Raw genomic sequence first — 16,847 nt, 5'->3', positions numbered from 1 at the left:
AGCACAGGCAGCCAAGTGCCCCTAATGGTGAGACGCACACAATCCTGACAATCCTTATGCAGAAGGAGAAAAAAAATCACACGAAGGAAATATTTTCATTCCAAAACATTTTTTTATTGCTCACTAGAATCTTTAGGTATTTTCCACTCAATATATTCTTAATTGTGTCCACCAATAAATAGCATATGAGAGAAAGGAGGGTGCTGCTGTACAACAGGAAACACAAACCACTGTATTTTATCTCCATTAAAACAGACAAGTACAAGGGCCAGATCTTTGAGAATCCAGTGTAAAATGCAGAGTGCATTGTATGATTGCTTCACATTACAATTTGTATGCAACATTTGTGATTAAGTATAAGCAGGGGTTGAGTAGCCAACAGTAACAGACAATATTTCATCTCTATTGTAGCAAATTGAGAATGCAAGCAGGCAACAGGAATGGAGGAGCGTGGTCTTCTACTCGTGTTTGAAATGGCAGGGGCTAAACTTTCTTAGGCTTCTTTTCTTTCTTTGACCAATTAGCAGTGATGCTGATGTCAGGTTTTCAATATTGTTGAATTGAATCTGATGCCTTTTAGTTTGGATTATGGATGCCATGGGCAACAATGATGGAATGAGACATATGCCCTGCAGCTCAAGCATCCTTCACACAGTGAAAACCTTCTCATTGGACAGAAAAGAAAAAAAAATGTGGATGAACTAGCAACAAATTTCACTTTGCATCACAATTGAGTTCAAAGGGCAAGACTAGGCCATAAGTCATCACTTCTGACTGTATCCTCACAGTTTACCTTGGAAATAGCTGGAGGTTATTAAAGTGTGAAGATAGCCAGCACCTCTTGTTATCTTTCTCATCAGGATAATTAACACTTTTATTCAGACATTCAGTCTTCTGCAGTTGGAGAACAGAGAAGACATGCTAAAACTTATCTCATTGTTTTCTGCCCCTCTAGGGACCTATAGATTAAAGGCCCGAGGGATCAGGCCATACATATAAAGGCTTACATGGTTGAGCAACACCTTTGTGTTTGGTACTATGTGGTTTTTACAAAACTGGGGTAGTAGACCCAATTTCTTACATGACAAAGATCCTAAAATCGTAGAGTCAAAGAATGGCTTGGGTTGGAAAGGACCTTAAAGCCCATTCATTTCCAAAGCCTCTCCCATGGGCACGGTTGCCACCCATTAGAATCCCAAACAGAGCAACCCTTCCTTCCCATTAGGAGCAAACAGAAACATCTCCCTCCCAGGCTAGAACAAAAATAGTCAGGAAGAGTTTGAGTTCCAGTCCCAGCCTACAGCCAACCTGACCCAGCTCTCTTATTAATAAAATAATGTATCTATAACATCCAGCTATGCAAACAGAAACGTTATACAACTTCATAACTCCATAACTCTGAGCATTCACCCTACCTGGTACTCCTGACTGGAGAGTACGTGCATCCCACAGGGCAATTTCTGCACCGGGTCACAGAGATCTTCATTGAACTTCACAGTGAACTTCATAGTGAACAGTATTTGAGGTGAAAATAGAAAACATTGTGAAAACAAACTCAGTCTCTAGATCAATTCATCAAACTGAGTGGAAATGTCTATTTGCTATGTAAATATAATGAGAGAAATTTGGCTTTTGCTGTATTAGTTCAGCCCACTCAGGTAGTCATGTGTGAAATTACCCAAGGGGAAAAGACAAAAGACAGTGCAGGAACCATTATTTGCTTTGTTTGGCTTTGCAACATACATTACAAACTGAATTAGTTTGGAAAACAGAGATATTCATCAGACTGCACAGACCACCAACTAGAATGAAGCATTGGTGGGAACTGCCTGATTGGAGGGCATGGAGAGTGTCAACAAGAATACAGGACTAAATGAATTCCACCTGATATGGAAATGTTTGTCTCTCTTCATCAGTGCAATTTTTAGGAGATTGTTTCTCTAGAGGGTTTAAAAGTTGAATTAATAGGCCTTGATTTCTTTATTCATTTTTGTCAAAATGTGGAGAATTTCTAGACAAGGTAAGGGAAATGGTAGTTACTCTGTTTTGTAGTTTATCAGTGAATATAGTCATATAAGAAAAAAAAAATCCTTCTTCAGATTCAGAAAGCACAGCTAGGTTGCCACAAGCTAGGAGCTGCATTACCAACCAAGATATTCAGTCTTTACTACTGCTGTGAAATACAAATGGAATTGGAGTGCCATAGCTGAAAAATCTGCTCTCTCTATTTCCAGTTCAGTGGATCAAGTGAAAGGGAATTTGCATTTTCATAACCAGTTGCAATAATGGTCATGATCATTATGATAGCTTAGTGAAAAACCAAAATTAGCAAATCATTGTGTTTCTTTGTCAGCATGGACTTTTCTGCAGACTCACATCTGTCAGGTTTTGTCAATGTGGATGTTGTTTTCCCCTTGTGCAATGGTAACATGGATGTGGACATCTGTGACAGTCAGAAATACTTGTTTGCAAATTCCCTGTGCAGAAGGCAGTCAGTTAGTGCAGTGTTCCCTAGCTGTGATACAGGGATTTTTTATAACCATTCTTTCTGTTTTCCCTCATAAAGTCATGATTTATGTGCTGAAGAATGACTTGCTCTCTCCCAATCCAGTCTTGAATTTACTGCCTTCTGAACAGTTTTTCTTCCTTTTTATTTTCTTCTGCCGTCGTTGTCTTATCACAATTGAAGATGATGAAATCAGGAGCACTGTTTGCTCCTCATCAGGAAATTTCTTTTGCATCTATTTTTTTAACAGGATTACTTTAAGGCACAAGAAACTCAAGCAGAAATACTAGTAATGTTTTAGCCATAATAGTTTACAAATATATGAAAGGCAAGTTTTGCACATAGAGATAATAAGAAGTAGGGAATAAGAAGTAGTGGGTTGGGTGGAGGTGAATTCTGAAAGACTTAACAGTTCATTCTGAATTTTAAAAAAAAAGTTTTCAATTAACTTATTCCCAAAATATACAGTTTTGAATCGCATGAAATGAAAATACTGTGCATGAACTAAATTTCAAATAAGCTTTTTAAACTTCATCCACAATTGCATGAGTGCTGTTGTGTTACACACACACACACACAAAATTACTGCAGTAATATTTGAGTTCATTCTTTCTCAGTGTAAACGGATATGTGCATGGATAACAGAAAGTGGGACTGGTTTTACCATGTGTTTTCTGTGGTCATCTTAGCCTTAGTGCTGCACTGGTTTTCTGGCAGAGTTGTACATTAGCACCTCTCAACGTGAGAAGCTATATCCCTGCTCTTGCAGCTAATCCATCAGATGCCATTAGCTTTTTGGCTAAGCCTGTCTGGGTGAATGCATTCAAGTACTAGTACAAGTACAAGTTTCCCTAAGGAGCATCTCTTAGATAAATACCAGAAACATCCACTCACCCAGAATCAATGTAGTTTTTGATAGACTGAACAAATCTTGTTATACATTTTATCATGTTGAATTTGACTAGTTTTTTCTTTGTATGTGCTTTTCTTCAAATTGACAGACACTAAGATGAGCTTCTCGTATGCTGAAATCTAATAGTAATTTAACGCAAGCTATTTTCACTGCAGGTAGTCGATAATGTTTAGAGACAACATACTATTTGTCTTTCTAGTATTTAATTGTTGTAAATATCTTTGTGTGTTCCCTGTTCAGTACTGGTGACTGGGAAAGCATTTAGAGACACACACTTATATGAGAGCAGAGCAGCCATGTTGAGATGTGAAAGGCTCATCTATTTGATCTGACTAATACATTTTCACAGATGTCACTGATGACATCTGAAATGTTACTGTAACCAAAGACTTAGATTTTCCTCTGAAAAAAATGGGGTCTCTGTCTTTCCTGAAGAGAAAATACTGTGATTTTCCTTCTTCATTCTGTAGCAAGTTAATCTGCCTTCTTCTGACTCAGGTGCTCAGAAGCCCTGTTCTTTATGTACATACTGCTTGGCAAAATTGGGCAGTAAGCAACAATACAGTGAGTCCCTAGGTCTTATGTTGCAGTGACCTCCATTTGAGTCCAGACTGAATGCAAAATACAGTGTTTCAATGTGTTTAGGGAATGTGTTATACAAGCAAGTTACAAAATAAAATGTCAGTTGCTAAATATCATTTACTTTTAAACTAAATTCTTGCTTCCAGAGAACTTGCGCATTGTTGCAGCCCATGTTTGTCTTACATGACAGTCAGAGAATTGCATCTAGCAGAATAGTATGTAGTATGTATAATCAGTCTAATATAAAACTCTTTAGATTAAGGAATTGGATTGATCTTGTGAAATGCTGAATTAATTGCCTAACTCTGCCTTAGGCCCCTGTGTGATCTGGGGTGAATAATTGTCTCTTTGTGTCTCAGTTACTCAGCTGGAAAATAAGAATGTCTTCTTTTGTCTACTATGTTTATTAAGATCCTAACTGACTCAGAACAGGAATTGTTCTGAGGTTTTTTTTTGTTTGTTTGTTTGTTTGTTTAATTTATTTATTTTGGCTGTTGCTGTGTACCTGTATGCAGCAAACAGCACAATAGGTGGGAATCCAATCTTTAATTTTTCCTCTATGTTTTTACTGCCATCCATGATATCTTCAATAACTTACTCCATCTATTTTATCACTAAGAAAGAAAGAGGATCTCTACTCTATTTCCCAGTTATATCTGGATAGTGTATCTGGCAAACATCAACAACTTGACTCTTCCATCTTGACTTAGTTTTGGTACATTGTTGCTTCAGTTTGGTTTGACTGTTGTTGTTCTCTTTCTTTTATTGCAATGACATTTTCATCTATCTCACTGAGGTTCACCTAACCACAAATTTAGATACAGCATGGACATCTCTGGCTGCAGAGGGAAGGTAAAGCACTCATCATTATTTCTGCCTGGTTAGGAAGTAGCTGAGATCTGAATCCTACTCTTTTAGGAATTATTGACTGGACACATTGTGTGTATCAGTTTGGTTCTCTATTTTGTAAACAGGTAAAGAAGGAAATCAAGTGCTACTTTCTTTTTTAAGTGATAAGAAACTGAGAGCCATCTAAAATCATTTTCATTTACAAAATGAATTCATATTAGGGTGAAAAATCAATGTCAGGACTCAAGAGCTTGAACAGCTTGCTATTATCCTGTATAGCAAGGAAGGATGTGGGATCTGGAAAGGCATGCAAACATGGATATTTTTAAAATATCTTTTCTTAGAGTAATTATCTGTCTATGCAAAGTGAGAAATAAGTTAGAAAATTGAAGCACAATATCATTGTCTATTAGTATCTTAGTGAAAGAGAGGAATTGCACACTGCTTAAGAGCTTGTGTCTTGGTAGTGCAGTTGTGCATAGAATGGAAGTGCGAAATGATTTTCTCTCACTACATTTCTTTGGAATAGCTTTCTCTGCTGTTTTTGAAGCCATCTCTTTTGCTGTTTAATAGTGGTGAGTCTCAACAGGTGAGGTTTGCAGGTCAAAATAAAGAAAAAATCTACACGTAGACAGAGCAGTAGAGTATGCCTGGAAATACCATCTTGAATAAAATACAGAGATTTCAGCTGGACAGTCTTAGGAACGCAGTACAGCAAATACGTTACACATTTGGTGAACTGTCTCCATTCTCCCGTCACACTGCTGGATTCACAGTCACTTTAAGAGGGAAAGTATCTGTTGACTTCAGAGGACTTCAGGTCCTCTGAAGAATAGTGAATGAACAAAGATTTTTCAGGTGCTTACAGTATATATTCCTATATTAACCTTATTAATGGCCCTTCTGGAGTGGCAAGGAGCTACTGCAGAAAGCAGTTGAGGCTGAGCTTAACTTGTTTCTAATCAAGAGAGGAAGGTAAACACTGGTATTGCTACAGGGCTGTCAGGATCCTGATCTCTTTGGAAAAGCTGTGCGTAGATACAAATGATTTGCAGGCCTTTGTTTAGATTTCCTCTGCTACGTTCAAAGCCTTTCTCCCAGGCTGGAGAGCTGCCACAGTGAGAATATTACTGGGCAAAAGAGCTCACTGGCAGAGAGAGGAATGAGAGGTATGGCCAAGAGGAGTGGAAAATGGTTGAGTTGAAGCCACAGAATAAAGAGAAAGTGAAATGTTTTTGGCTGGACAGCTCCCAGAGCAAGAATGAGGGCATATTTAGCTGCTGGAAGCCTCATGGAGTCCTCACAGCAGGACACAAGGCAATCACAGGTCTGGCTGGCACTCTCATTACACAGCAGAGCAAGCCAGCTGGCTGCCCTGGGTGAGAAATTCAGTCATAAGACAGAAACGAGGGACAGTGGGAAACTAGGGAACTAGATCCCCGTTTGGGAAACTGGGACACGTTTTACTCTTCAGTTTTTCTTCTGCTTAATTTAAGCCACTGCTGCCAAATGCTACACAAGTTCATGAAATGGAGGAGAAAGTGTTGGAGAAAAAATAAACTGGAAGGGAAAAAAAATAAAAGTCCACCAGAAAATGCTTTGAAATGACAGACTTGGATTTCATTGCCACATGAGGGAGATCTAAACCTGGGCCGGCCCTTTTAGAGCTGTGTCACATGGGAAGAATCCATCAGCAGACATACTGTTATGCTCATAACTGAGTTCATTCTTGATGGCACAGGGAGATGACTCCCATCAAATCATACTACCAGGTGACAGGTGAAGATCTGATGGCTTCCCTGGAAAAATGCAATGAACAAGTGATGAAAGCAACATTCTTCCTACATTGGAATCCTTCTGACTCCTTCTAAACTTTCCCTGTTATGGTGTTTTTCCCCTAAAACATATACACCAGCTGGAGGAAACAAAAACAGGTGCAGATGTGTCACTTCATGATATGTGCCTAAGGCTTTTGAAGGTAATTCAGATTCTGTATAAAGAATAAATAAGTCAAATGCTTCCTTGGGTGGGAAGCTGTACACAGGTTCTGTAGATCTATTAAATGAGACAAAATTAGCATTTCTACAAAGTTACCTTAAGTAAAATTTGCTTTTACTATTGTGATTATTTCTTTGAATGTTGAAAGCAGTATTACTAGAAAGCTTCTGCCAAGGTAATAAAGTCTGATCTATCTATTTTGTTCCATGCTGAAATGATCTGATGTACCATATAAGTTAGGATTAAATAACAGATTTGCAGACACTTCTATGTAAGATAATAAAGTACCTCATGAAGCAGTCAATTACAGGCTATAGTTAATTGTTGGTGTTGAAGTATGAACCCCTAGCAGCTGCAGAGTACAATCACTTTCTAAAGTCCCACTTAATAAGAATCTGTGTTACAAATCCATGAACAAATTTGCTGGACAGTTTACTCATCATGTATTCACACACAAAGCATGCAAGAAACAATAACTTCTTGTCTAGGATCAAGAGACAAGTTATATGGACTTAAAGCCATTTTTGTATCCCCCTTAGCAGGAAACACACACAATGTCTAAGGCTAAAATTCAGTTGTGCTTTTAGATCCCTGTTTTTACCTTTACCTACATGAAGTAATATGTTGCCAAGTTATTTCTGTTATATTCTTAGTCCAGGCACACTAAGTCTAAACATGTCAAAAAATTCAAGCTGACCTCTGATCTAGTGGAGCTCTATGCCAAAATATTCATGTGCTTAAGTTTTCACCTAACTGCCTTCCACAAATAGTGTCAAATCTCTTGAGGTCAGCCCAGAGCATGTTTCACAGCAGATGGTTGTCCTGTTCTAACACTAAATCTTCTATCATCTGCTTTCAGTTTACAAGCAAAAGAAGCTCTAGGTAGGCTTTTTAAGCACCTTTATTAAAGTAAAATGTTAATGGTGTTTTGAATGTTATTTAATTTATTTATATGCTCATTTAATTATATTTTTATATTACCCACTGCACCTTATACTTCACTAACAGGGTTTGGCTATAATTAGCTTCATATTTGTCCACTACCTGTCAGAAACGTGTGAAGATGATAGAACCCCACACTGGAGCTAGAAACACTTGCACTCAGAGAGGTAGTTCACTTGGCTAAAAGCACAACAAAATCAGTTGTTGACCATTGACCACAGCTCAGCTTTCCGAAGCCCCATCTATCTAATTCTTAATACATCTGAGCCTTGGAAAAGCACCAGCTAGCAGTTGGTTGTGGAAGATAGGGGAATTAATCGGAACAAAACAACTTTCAAACAGATATTACCCCAAAAGTTTGCCATCCTGTTGACAGGTTTGTACTGTGATGTGCACGCCACAAGAAGTACCTGTGCCTACCTCTGTCCATGTGTCTTCATGAGCTCAGGATAAGCAGTGCTGTGTCTAATGTCTGTACTCTTCTTTTTGCTCAGTTTTCAGGACTTTACTTGTTATCGTTCTTCACCATCCTCGTTGGGCTGGTTCTTTACTCCTCCACATCTACGTACGTAGCCCAAGATCCTCGGGTGTACAAGCAGTTTCGAAACCCTTCAGGACCTGTTGTAGACCTGCCAACCACTGGCCAGCTGGAGCCTTCAGTAACATATACCAGCCTGGGGCAGGAGACAGAAGAGGAGCCTCACGTCAGAGTTGCTTAAGCCCAGGGTCATGGGTCGCCTGCTGATGATTCAGTGGAGCTCGTATATCCATTATCTCTGTATTGTACATAGAGAAAGGTATTTACCAGGTGCAGTTACACTGGTGAGCTGCAAGGTAGCAAATAAGGACAGCTCATAAAAGTGCAAATTAGTTGTTCCAGGGTGTTCATTGCAAGGAGATTCCACGTCCCTTGTTTATGATGTGAACAGCAAGTTTGCCATACAAACTGCTGTATCTGAATCAGTCTTTCAAACTACCTATGAAAGATATTCAATATAGAAGCTGAAATTACAAGAAGAAATTCATGGAAGAGGGTATTTGCACCCACTGAGAGATATTATGCCTAAGCCACACCAGTTGTGGAAAAGACGCCTTTTTACAGCAAATACACTTGTGCAGTCACTGTTGATTTCTCTCTAAGATTTGTTTGTTTGCACAAAATAGATGCGTTACTCATGGTAACAACACCCTGACACATTTTTGCTAGCACCTTGAATTTGGTGAGGGAAATACAATAAATTAATCTGTGCTATCTAGTTGCCCTTTCTAGGTAATCTATTCCATGAATCCAGAGGAGGGACAACTTACAATATCCGTCTCTATTCTAGGAATAGGTATAAGGTGAGCATTTTAGCCTTTCTATATTTGCAAGTGAAGTACTCTAGCATTGACCTCTCTATGATCCATGGCAGATTTCCTAGCAGCTGAGGTTCTGCATCAGGTGATAGGGAGTTAATTTCTCTGTAGTTGTGACTAACACAGATTTCTTACTTTTTAAATTTTAATCTGTTAAAGAAAAATGCATTTTCTAGTTTCCTATGTATTGTACCTCTCTATGGTAAGATGACATATCATGTGGATCAGGGCACTTATTTTAGATACTCGGTGCATCGAGGGCGCCTTCTACTGTTCCAGTTTGCTTAGTCTCCTGTGGTTCATTGTTCTAACAATAGCTATGTAGAAATGCGTTAGTTTTTCACCAAAACCCACAAATTGTAAAAATTGGGAAGATTATGTGAGGAATTCATGAATAGGAACACTGGACCATCTGCTGGTGTAGCACAAAAGCATTCATACCAGCAGGATATAGCCAATTATCTTTCGTTAACTACAAAACTAGCAGAAGAATTCAGCAGTTTTCTTACATTCCTGGGAATATATGAAAGCAGTTAAGGGTGTGCTCTGCAACTGCAAATCTGCTCCACGAGCCTTATCAGAAGGGGGAAAATCTTAGCTGCAGCCATGAGAATCCACTATGTGTGCTTTTCTGAGAGCACAATAAGAAGTAATCGCTATTTCAACATCCATCATCTATTTTTAATTTAAAAATAAGGAGAGGGAGATGGCATAATGCCTAACAGGTAGGAAAGAGATCCAGGAGAGCTTGGTTTTATTCACAGATTTGCCACATCTCTGCATCATCTGGGGCATGACTTACCTTCTGTGTGGCTGCGTTTCCCAATCTGTATATAAGGGAATAGTTACATTTTACCTACCTCACAGGGGTGCTACGGGACCAAGTTACTATAAAATATTTCAGGATCTTTAGAAGGAAGGAGCTTAAGGAGTACACAATAGTGATGTGAAAGTGTATATATATTCATTGTATTTGAACATGGGGTTTACAGCTGGGCTGATGAATATTTTGCTTGTGGGCATAAAAGGTGAATTTGATTTGAATGGCATTTTGCTGAGGAAGTCTATCTAACGTGCAAATGTAGGTCTTCATACTTGAAAAATACAGCTTTCCTATTTCTATTCTAAAAAAGAAAAAAAAGAACAAAAAGCCTGTACTCTGGAGATTAGAAAGGCCACAGGTCAACCAAGGAGGATGAATTTCTGCTGAGGTAACTTCCATCTTTTATAGTCCTGTTCTGCTTTAGGATAGAAGAGACTTCCCTGAAGCAGACTGGGAGAAATATCTATACAAATATATGTGAAGTGACAAATGCCAAAATGCTGCTGAACAGCAGACATATGTTTTCTCTTACTTGTGCTGTGGCTGAGGAGAAAAGGCGATTTCTGTCCCATCGTGTTTAGGCTGCCTGCCAGGCTCCTGCTGCAGCTGAGGGATGGGTCTGCAGTATTGTCAGGTCTGCAGTATTGTCAAACCATACTCAAAGCCATTCTAAAACCTTCAGTTAAGATTCCCTGATTTTTAAATCCAAAAGAATGAGATTTTTTTTCTTGCCTTCTGTTTTTAAATCTTCTTTAGTATACATCTTTCCAAGCTTTTTCTCCTAAGCCTTTGAAGAAAAAAAAAAAAAAAAAAAAAGAAGATTCCACAGAGAAATAGAGTCCATTTTCTGGGAATGTGGAGGAAAGCTCAAATGCTACAGGATTCGAGGTTAAAATGAACATAAAAATTGACCTCCCACACTCAAGAATGATCGCCTGGTACTTCAGGTTTGCAGGGTGGAAGTCCAGGTGGGAAGCATGTGGTTCACTTGGATGGAGCCCTTGCGTAGAGTTGGGCCAGTGAGCATCCTGGCTCCAACCCTGTTAGGTTTCATACCTTCACAGGAGCAGGGGCTCGGGCTGCAAACACCACAACACTGTTAGGTACTGGGAGGCAACTGGCAGGCACCTGTCATCTCAGTCTTTTTGCTACCTTTTATACCAATTAAATACCTTTCTCTGAATGTTAGTCCCCATGTTGATCTTGAGATCATTGAGGATGGTGTGCGTGTTTGTTCCATGTTTACAATTCCTTTGTTTTGCATAACTGTTTTGGTTTATTTCATTATTAGTATTTATTTTCAAGCCAAATGTTTGTAGTCCTTCCACCTCTCTCTCTTCATTTTTCATACACTAACTTGTAGATGTTTGTTGGAGTCTTCTCAGAAAGAGCTGGGCAGAAGGCATTTCCTGGGCACTTTGCTGGACTGGGAGATTTACACACAAGAGTTTACAAACCATGGATGTCTACGATGTGCCATCTGTAGTGATTTTTAGAGGCTATTTTTAAAAGCTCTGTCCTCTGGAAATAAGGTGTGAATGTCTGGGTGTACACTCGATGCCCAGCCACCATCCTCTGTGTTATCTGCACAGGAGGAGTCCCATGTGCAAAGTGGGTCTGCTTCACGTTCTGCATCTCCCATTAAAAAAGGTGGGAACTTCAATTAGCACCAATGTGCTAGCGCTGGACGGACTCTAAGGAAGACAGTAGTATAGCTTTACAAGTATTGACTGTGAAGCTGGGGTCTAGTGAAGGAAAACATTACTTCTACCCACTTGTTTCCTGCAGTTCAAGACCTCAGAACTCACCAGCAGAGGTTCAGCTATCTAGCTGGCAGCTACTCTCCATAGATCCTTGCCTGAACAAACTGAAGCCCTGTTACACTGTTGGCGCTGAGCAGCCCTTAGCAAGACTGATGTAATTTTCTGCTACTGGATGAAAACCTTTACTGGGAGACAAACCTTGTCCTTGTTCCAGCTATAAACTTTCAAAACAACACAGTGAAAGACCAAGCAATTGAAAATTTTGCACCATTGTGTCATATGAAAAAGTTTCAATGTATAGTGTAGAGATTGCTAACTTGTGCTATTAACATTTTGACAAGCGTGTAGTATTGTTTTCTTTTTTTAAAAACCATTTAGTATTCCTGAGCTAGCTACGAATATAAATTTTACCCCATGGGTAGGATTTTACTGTTAAACACCATAATAAAGCACACTAATCTTGACACCGCAGATGGAAATATGAACCAAAACCAAAACCAAGCAAATGGAATCCCAACCCCAAATCCTGCATAAAAAAAAGCTGAACAAACCTTCCTTCATTTTGATATTTGCATGCTCCTATATGGACTGGCTGTGGCAATGTAATGCCTGTATAATGTTTTCAAATAAAAAAAATGCTTTATGAAATCATGGTTATTAGTTTCCTTGTCTTCTTCCTTACTGGTTTCTTAGAATCATATCCTTTTTCTGAAGTGTAAATCTTGACCAAGGACATGTTTTTGTGCGTGTGCTGAGGACTTCTTTCCCCTGGGAAGTGGTTAAGCTACAGCTCCTTCTGAGGGAGCAATTCAGCCTCTACAAACAGGTGCCATCAGGCTCACTCAGGTATCCTACCTGGCCCCCATTTGCTGCTCCGGAATGTCACAGGGTCTCCTGTATGCCCCCTGTCTCACCTACTGCATTGCAAATCCAGCAGTGCTGCAGTCATTTGCTGGTTTATGTCTGATTTTGCAGTGTGAATGTTTCCTGAGTTATGAAGAGCTCCAGAAGTTTAGTTATTGAGCATTGCTTTATCATGCTAAAAGTTGATCTGTATTTTCCTCCAACTGTGCTCAAGGGTCTCTCCAGCATTACAGAAATCTCTTTTTATTGCCTAGCTAGAATTCAGACTGACTTTTTGAGCCATACCAAGAGTAATTGCTTGGAATTACTCTATAAATTGATCATAAATACCTAAAAACAGATGTTTCTTTGTTTCACAACAAACATGTTTCCACCCCGCAGGACACCAATCACGTTCAAGCTACCAGTCCCCCTTTGGTTTTTGTTTGTTTAGCATTAGCTCTCCAAAATACTGGAAATCCAAAAGCTGCCTGCTTAACATCAATATGCCATAGCATATGACTCAGGAAGCAGTATTTTTTACAGATGTAGATGTTACTGTATTAAGTCTGCTCCACAACTAAAGATAAAAGATTTGCAAAAGCTTTGCAAATTGTTTGCATAGCCATAGACCTCTTGCCCAGCAACTGCCAGATGGTCACCAAATGCTAACAGCACAGCAGTGGTAGTGACATTAATGTAAGAGCATCGGAAACATCATCCTCCCTCTCCATTTTGAACTGGGGGGTCATGCACTGCTGTACTGTATTCTGCTGTATTGAGAAAACTCATTCCATAGGGCTGGGATCACTAATTAGTCACAGACTGGCTGTGAGCCATCAGTGTGAGACAAAAAAAAAAGAAAAGAAAAGAAAAGAAAACCAACACACAAATTGATTACAAAAATCTAATTGTATCCCTTGGATTTTGCAACTCTGTTGTAGCTGGGATTTCAGTTTCAGTGCACAGCTCACAGTGTTTCTTTAGGCCACTTTGTGGCTGGATGGCATGGAGCAGCATCTGCATCCATGGCCCCATGAGAACTCTCCCTGGAGTGCAGGAAGGTTGTTGCTGATCCGCTCCTGACCGGTTTCCCTTGGGTAAGGAAGATTCCTTCCTGCTCTAAAGCAGCCATGAGGAGGAATCAGAATTTGGCTTAAAGCAAATGATGAGGCTCCATGTGGAAAGTCAGCACCCTCTGCAGCCCTTTCTCTTGTAAAAGAATAAACTTGACATTGTTTGGCAGCATTTTTTTTTCCTATTAGTTCCATTTTTAATTCAAAACTGCACCGAGTTCCTCTGGTATTTACAATATCAGAATCTGCCCTTCTGTATATATTCTATAGTTGTAGAATCTTTTTAAAGAATACAGATATTGCCAATGCCAGTATACTAGACAGATATTTGTGAATTGAAATGAGGTAAAGCTGATTTTATCGAACTGCAAAAATTTTATTCTTCTTCAGATTGTCGTTTATAACCCTGAATCATAGTTGGCTTTTCTATGACTCCTGATTACATACAATGCTCTCAGGCAATTGCCTAGTGCTACCCTTATCTTAATAATGCATCATTAATTCCTTACTGTCAAATGCATTATTTATACTAACTATTGCATTTTAATCACCATTTGTTGATAACAGTGGACTTATCCAATTTTCATATAACTGTGAAGTTATCATCAATATGAAATCTTCCCACCCTCCCTATGTGAAATCAATATACGTTCTTGTCAAGAGCTAACTATTGGATTTGCCATGGATAAATGCACGACTTTTTAATTCAAGACCTTACTAAAGAAGAGAGAGAATGAATATGTGCTGAGTTTACATGATCACTGAGCACTGAAATGCTAAGAAATTCCACTATGTTGGACTTTGAGACACTTTGCATACAGAACAGTAACTCTGGTAGTTGATAGGCTTTCATCTTTACAGATGCAGGATACCTGCAAGCCTATGGATCGACATCAGGCAAGGTCATGCATATTTAACTTCATGCTGCCTGTAGTAGCCAGTTTCACAGAAGCCTGGCTTTCTGCCACGTTCATAGCAAAACTGGCAATGACAATTTGCATATTCTTAAAATGAGTGCTTGCCTAAATGAAATTCCTGAGTGAGAAGGGGGAAGGGACTGGAGTAATCACAACAGTAATCTGAACAGTCTCATTATGTGACTCCCTGTGACTTTTTGCTTGAATCATCTAATGTAGTTCTTGGCATTGAACAGATACGCAGATGCTAAGTAGGCCACACAGTTATGCAACCATCAAACTGGATTTTGTAAGAATTTATGTCCCCAGACTTCTTCTGTGAGTCTACACTTTCATTAAGAAAAGAGAGTACCCACAAAGCAAGATGACAACTTTGTTCATGTTAAACTGTTGCAGTTCAGATGTGCCACTCTCAGCCTCCCTTCAGCAGGATGCAGTTAACAACCATGCTGACAAGGAGCGTTGGAGTTGCGGGAAGTACTCTGCGGTGCAGCCTTGGAGCACACTGCTTCCTGCAGTGCAAGAGGCACACAGCCAGCAGGCAGGTGAGAAAAGCACCTAAATCAAAATACCCCTTGAATACAATTCTGCTATATACTATTCCTATTCAGCCAATGGTATAGCAATTATATGCAAGTCATTTGTGATTTGAAAAAACGGGTCCAAGAAAATATGCTTTTGCCTGCCATTTGACTAACAGAGAAGGTAAAAACTCTTACTTCCTGAAGCTGTCTCTGGTATTGAAATTAAGAAGAGTGGATGGTGGAGGATGAGCCACAGGTATCCCTGCAGTCACTGAATATAGCAAGTCCCTAACAAAAAAACTATATTATTTCAGGTTGTGGAAGTGACATTTAGACTGAATGAGTGATGGTAACCTGCATCAGTTCTTCTTGGAAGAAAAAAAGAAACAAACATAAAGCAAAATGTCTCTCCTATTTGTAATGACTTAAATTAGTTACAGAGTTAGCACTGGCAATCCATTCACATAGAGACCAGCTTCCTCTTCCCAGCTCTTCTCTCCTGCCACCCATGTTTCCTCTCTGCAGATGAGTGCACCAACGAAAGGCTTACGGGTTCTTTTTTGTATGTTTGTTTGTTTTCTTTTGCTAGTTTATTTTTAAGGAAAGGGGAAAAAAGTTTATCCAAGGTACAGCCATGAAACTTGCAGTTTCTCCTCCTTGATCAAATGCGTACTTTGAGCTGTGTTTGGTGCAAATATGAGCTGAGGCTGAACTGGTTGGCATTTGACATCACAAGCTGTGAAGAGGGTTCTGAATGCTTATCCCCCAGATCTAAAATTTCACTTATACTGCAGACCTCACTCCATGAGAGAGACTGGATGTACAGACTCGGCTGAGATTTTTCTCTTAATTTCCTTCATTTACATGGTCGCGTTCATCATGTAAACTCAGCACGCATCCTCATTATATCCTAGGTACTGGTGGGGAGGAATGTGTGACCAAGACAGCACAGGAAAGCTTGTGCTGATACAGCTATCAGACTTTAAATTTTGTGGATACATGTAGGACTGTGGTCTGCAGAGCCAGCAGTCTGGCACGTTCCACACGTTTACTTTAGTGAGAATTACTGTTGTAAACTGCTGAGCTAAGGAAAGTAATTGCAGCAGCTGCACTAGCAATGGCTTCTATCACTACTGTGGAAAGAGAAACATCTGAGCCAGCTACAGCACAAGTATTTTATTATGACAAGGGAATATAGGTAGATTTTGCTATGAATGCACATCATAAAATACCTGGGAGGGTTGATGTCCATCAAAAAAATACCCCAGCCTTCCCATTTTAATTTGTATGCTTTCCTTGTGCTTCTACCATGCTTTCTGCCCACGTGTGACACCAAGAGAACTTTTTCTGCCTCAGTGTTTGAAACTTGGAGCAAAATAACACACAAGGCTGAAAAAAAGGCATTGGCAGCCCTAGCCACACGAAGATCAGTCCTGTGCCTCTATCACATGGAGTGTTGAAGGCAAGTTGGTGTCCGCAGGCCTGATGATGGTGGGGCTGGGGGCTGCCACATCCACACCTCCACAAGTTGCCTCAGGATTGCTGCAGGATGCTGCCAGCTTGGCCCTTCAGTTAACATTATTGGACTTTCTGGAGATAGCTCCTGAGAAAACAAGCTGTACCTAACTTGATCATGTGGCGATTTGTGCTGGTGGGCTTTTCACTTTTCACCTCAGAGTAGAAGGCCTAGCTGTCCAGCTGGGCTGTAACCCTGATTGTTCTCCATGCCTTCCACAGCTTTCTGAAGTCATGATG

The 16,847-nt window shown here is 39.7% G+C and overlaps 1 protein-coding gene across 2 annotated transcripts in view; it reads left to right on the top strand.

The window, feature by feature from the left end:
- Positions 1-12,383, top strand: part of SLC35F1 (solute carrier family 35 member F1) — a 235,413-nt gene extending 223,030 nt beyond the window's left edge. For both annotated transcript variants that reach the window (XM_001233613.7, XM_040697519.2), the window contains exon 8: positions 8,285-12,383. In XM_001233613.7, coding sequence (XP_001233614.1) covers positions 8,285-8,509 — 225 coding nt within the window. In that variant the 3' untranslated portion in view covers positions 8,510-12,383. The remainder of the gene's footprint in view (positions 1-8,284) is intronic.
- Positions 12,384-16,847: the final 4,464 nt, after the last annotated feature.

The sequence above is a fragment of the Gallus gallus genome, chromosome 3, assembly GCF_016699485.2.
Source record: "Gallus gallus isolate bGalGal1 chromosome 3, bGalGal1.mat.broiler.GRCg7b, whole genome shotgun sequence".
Taxonomy (NCBI): Eukaryota; Metazoa; Chordata; class Aves; order Galliformes; family Phasianidae; genus Gallus; species Gallus gallus.
Note: the sequence above shows the minus strand (reverse complement) of the source record. Positions and strands in the feature narration are given on the sequence as shown.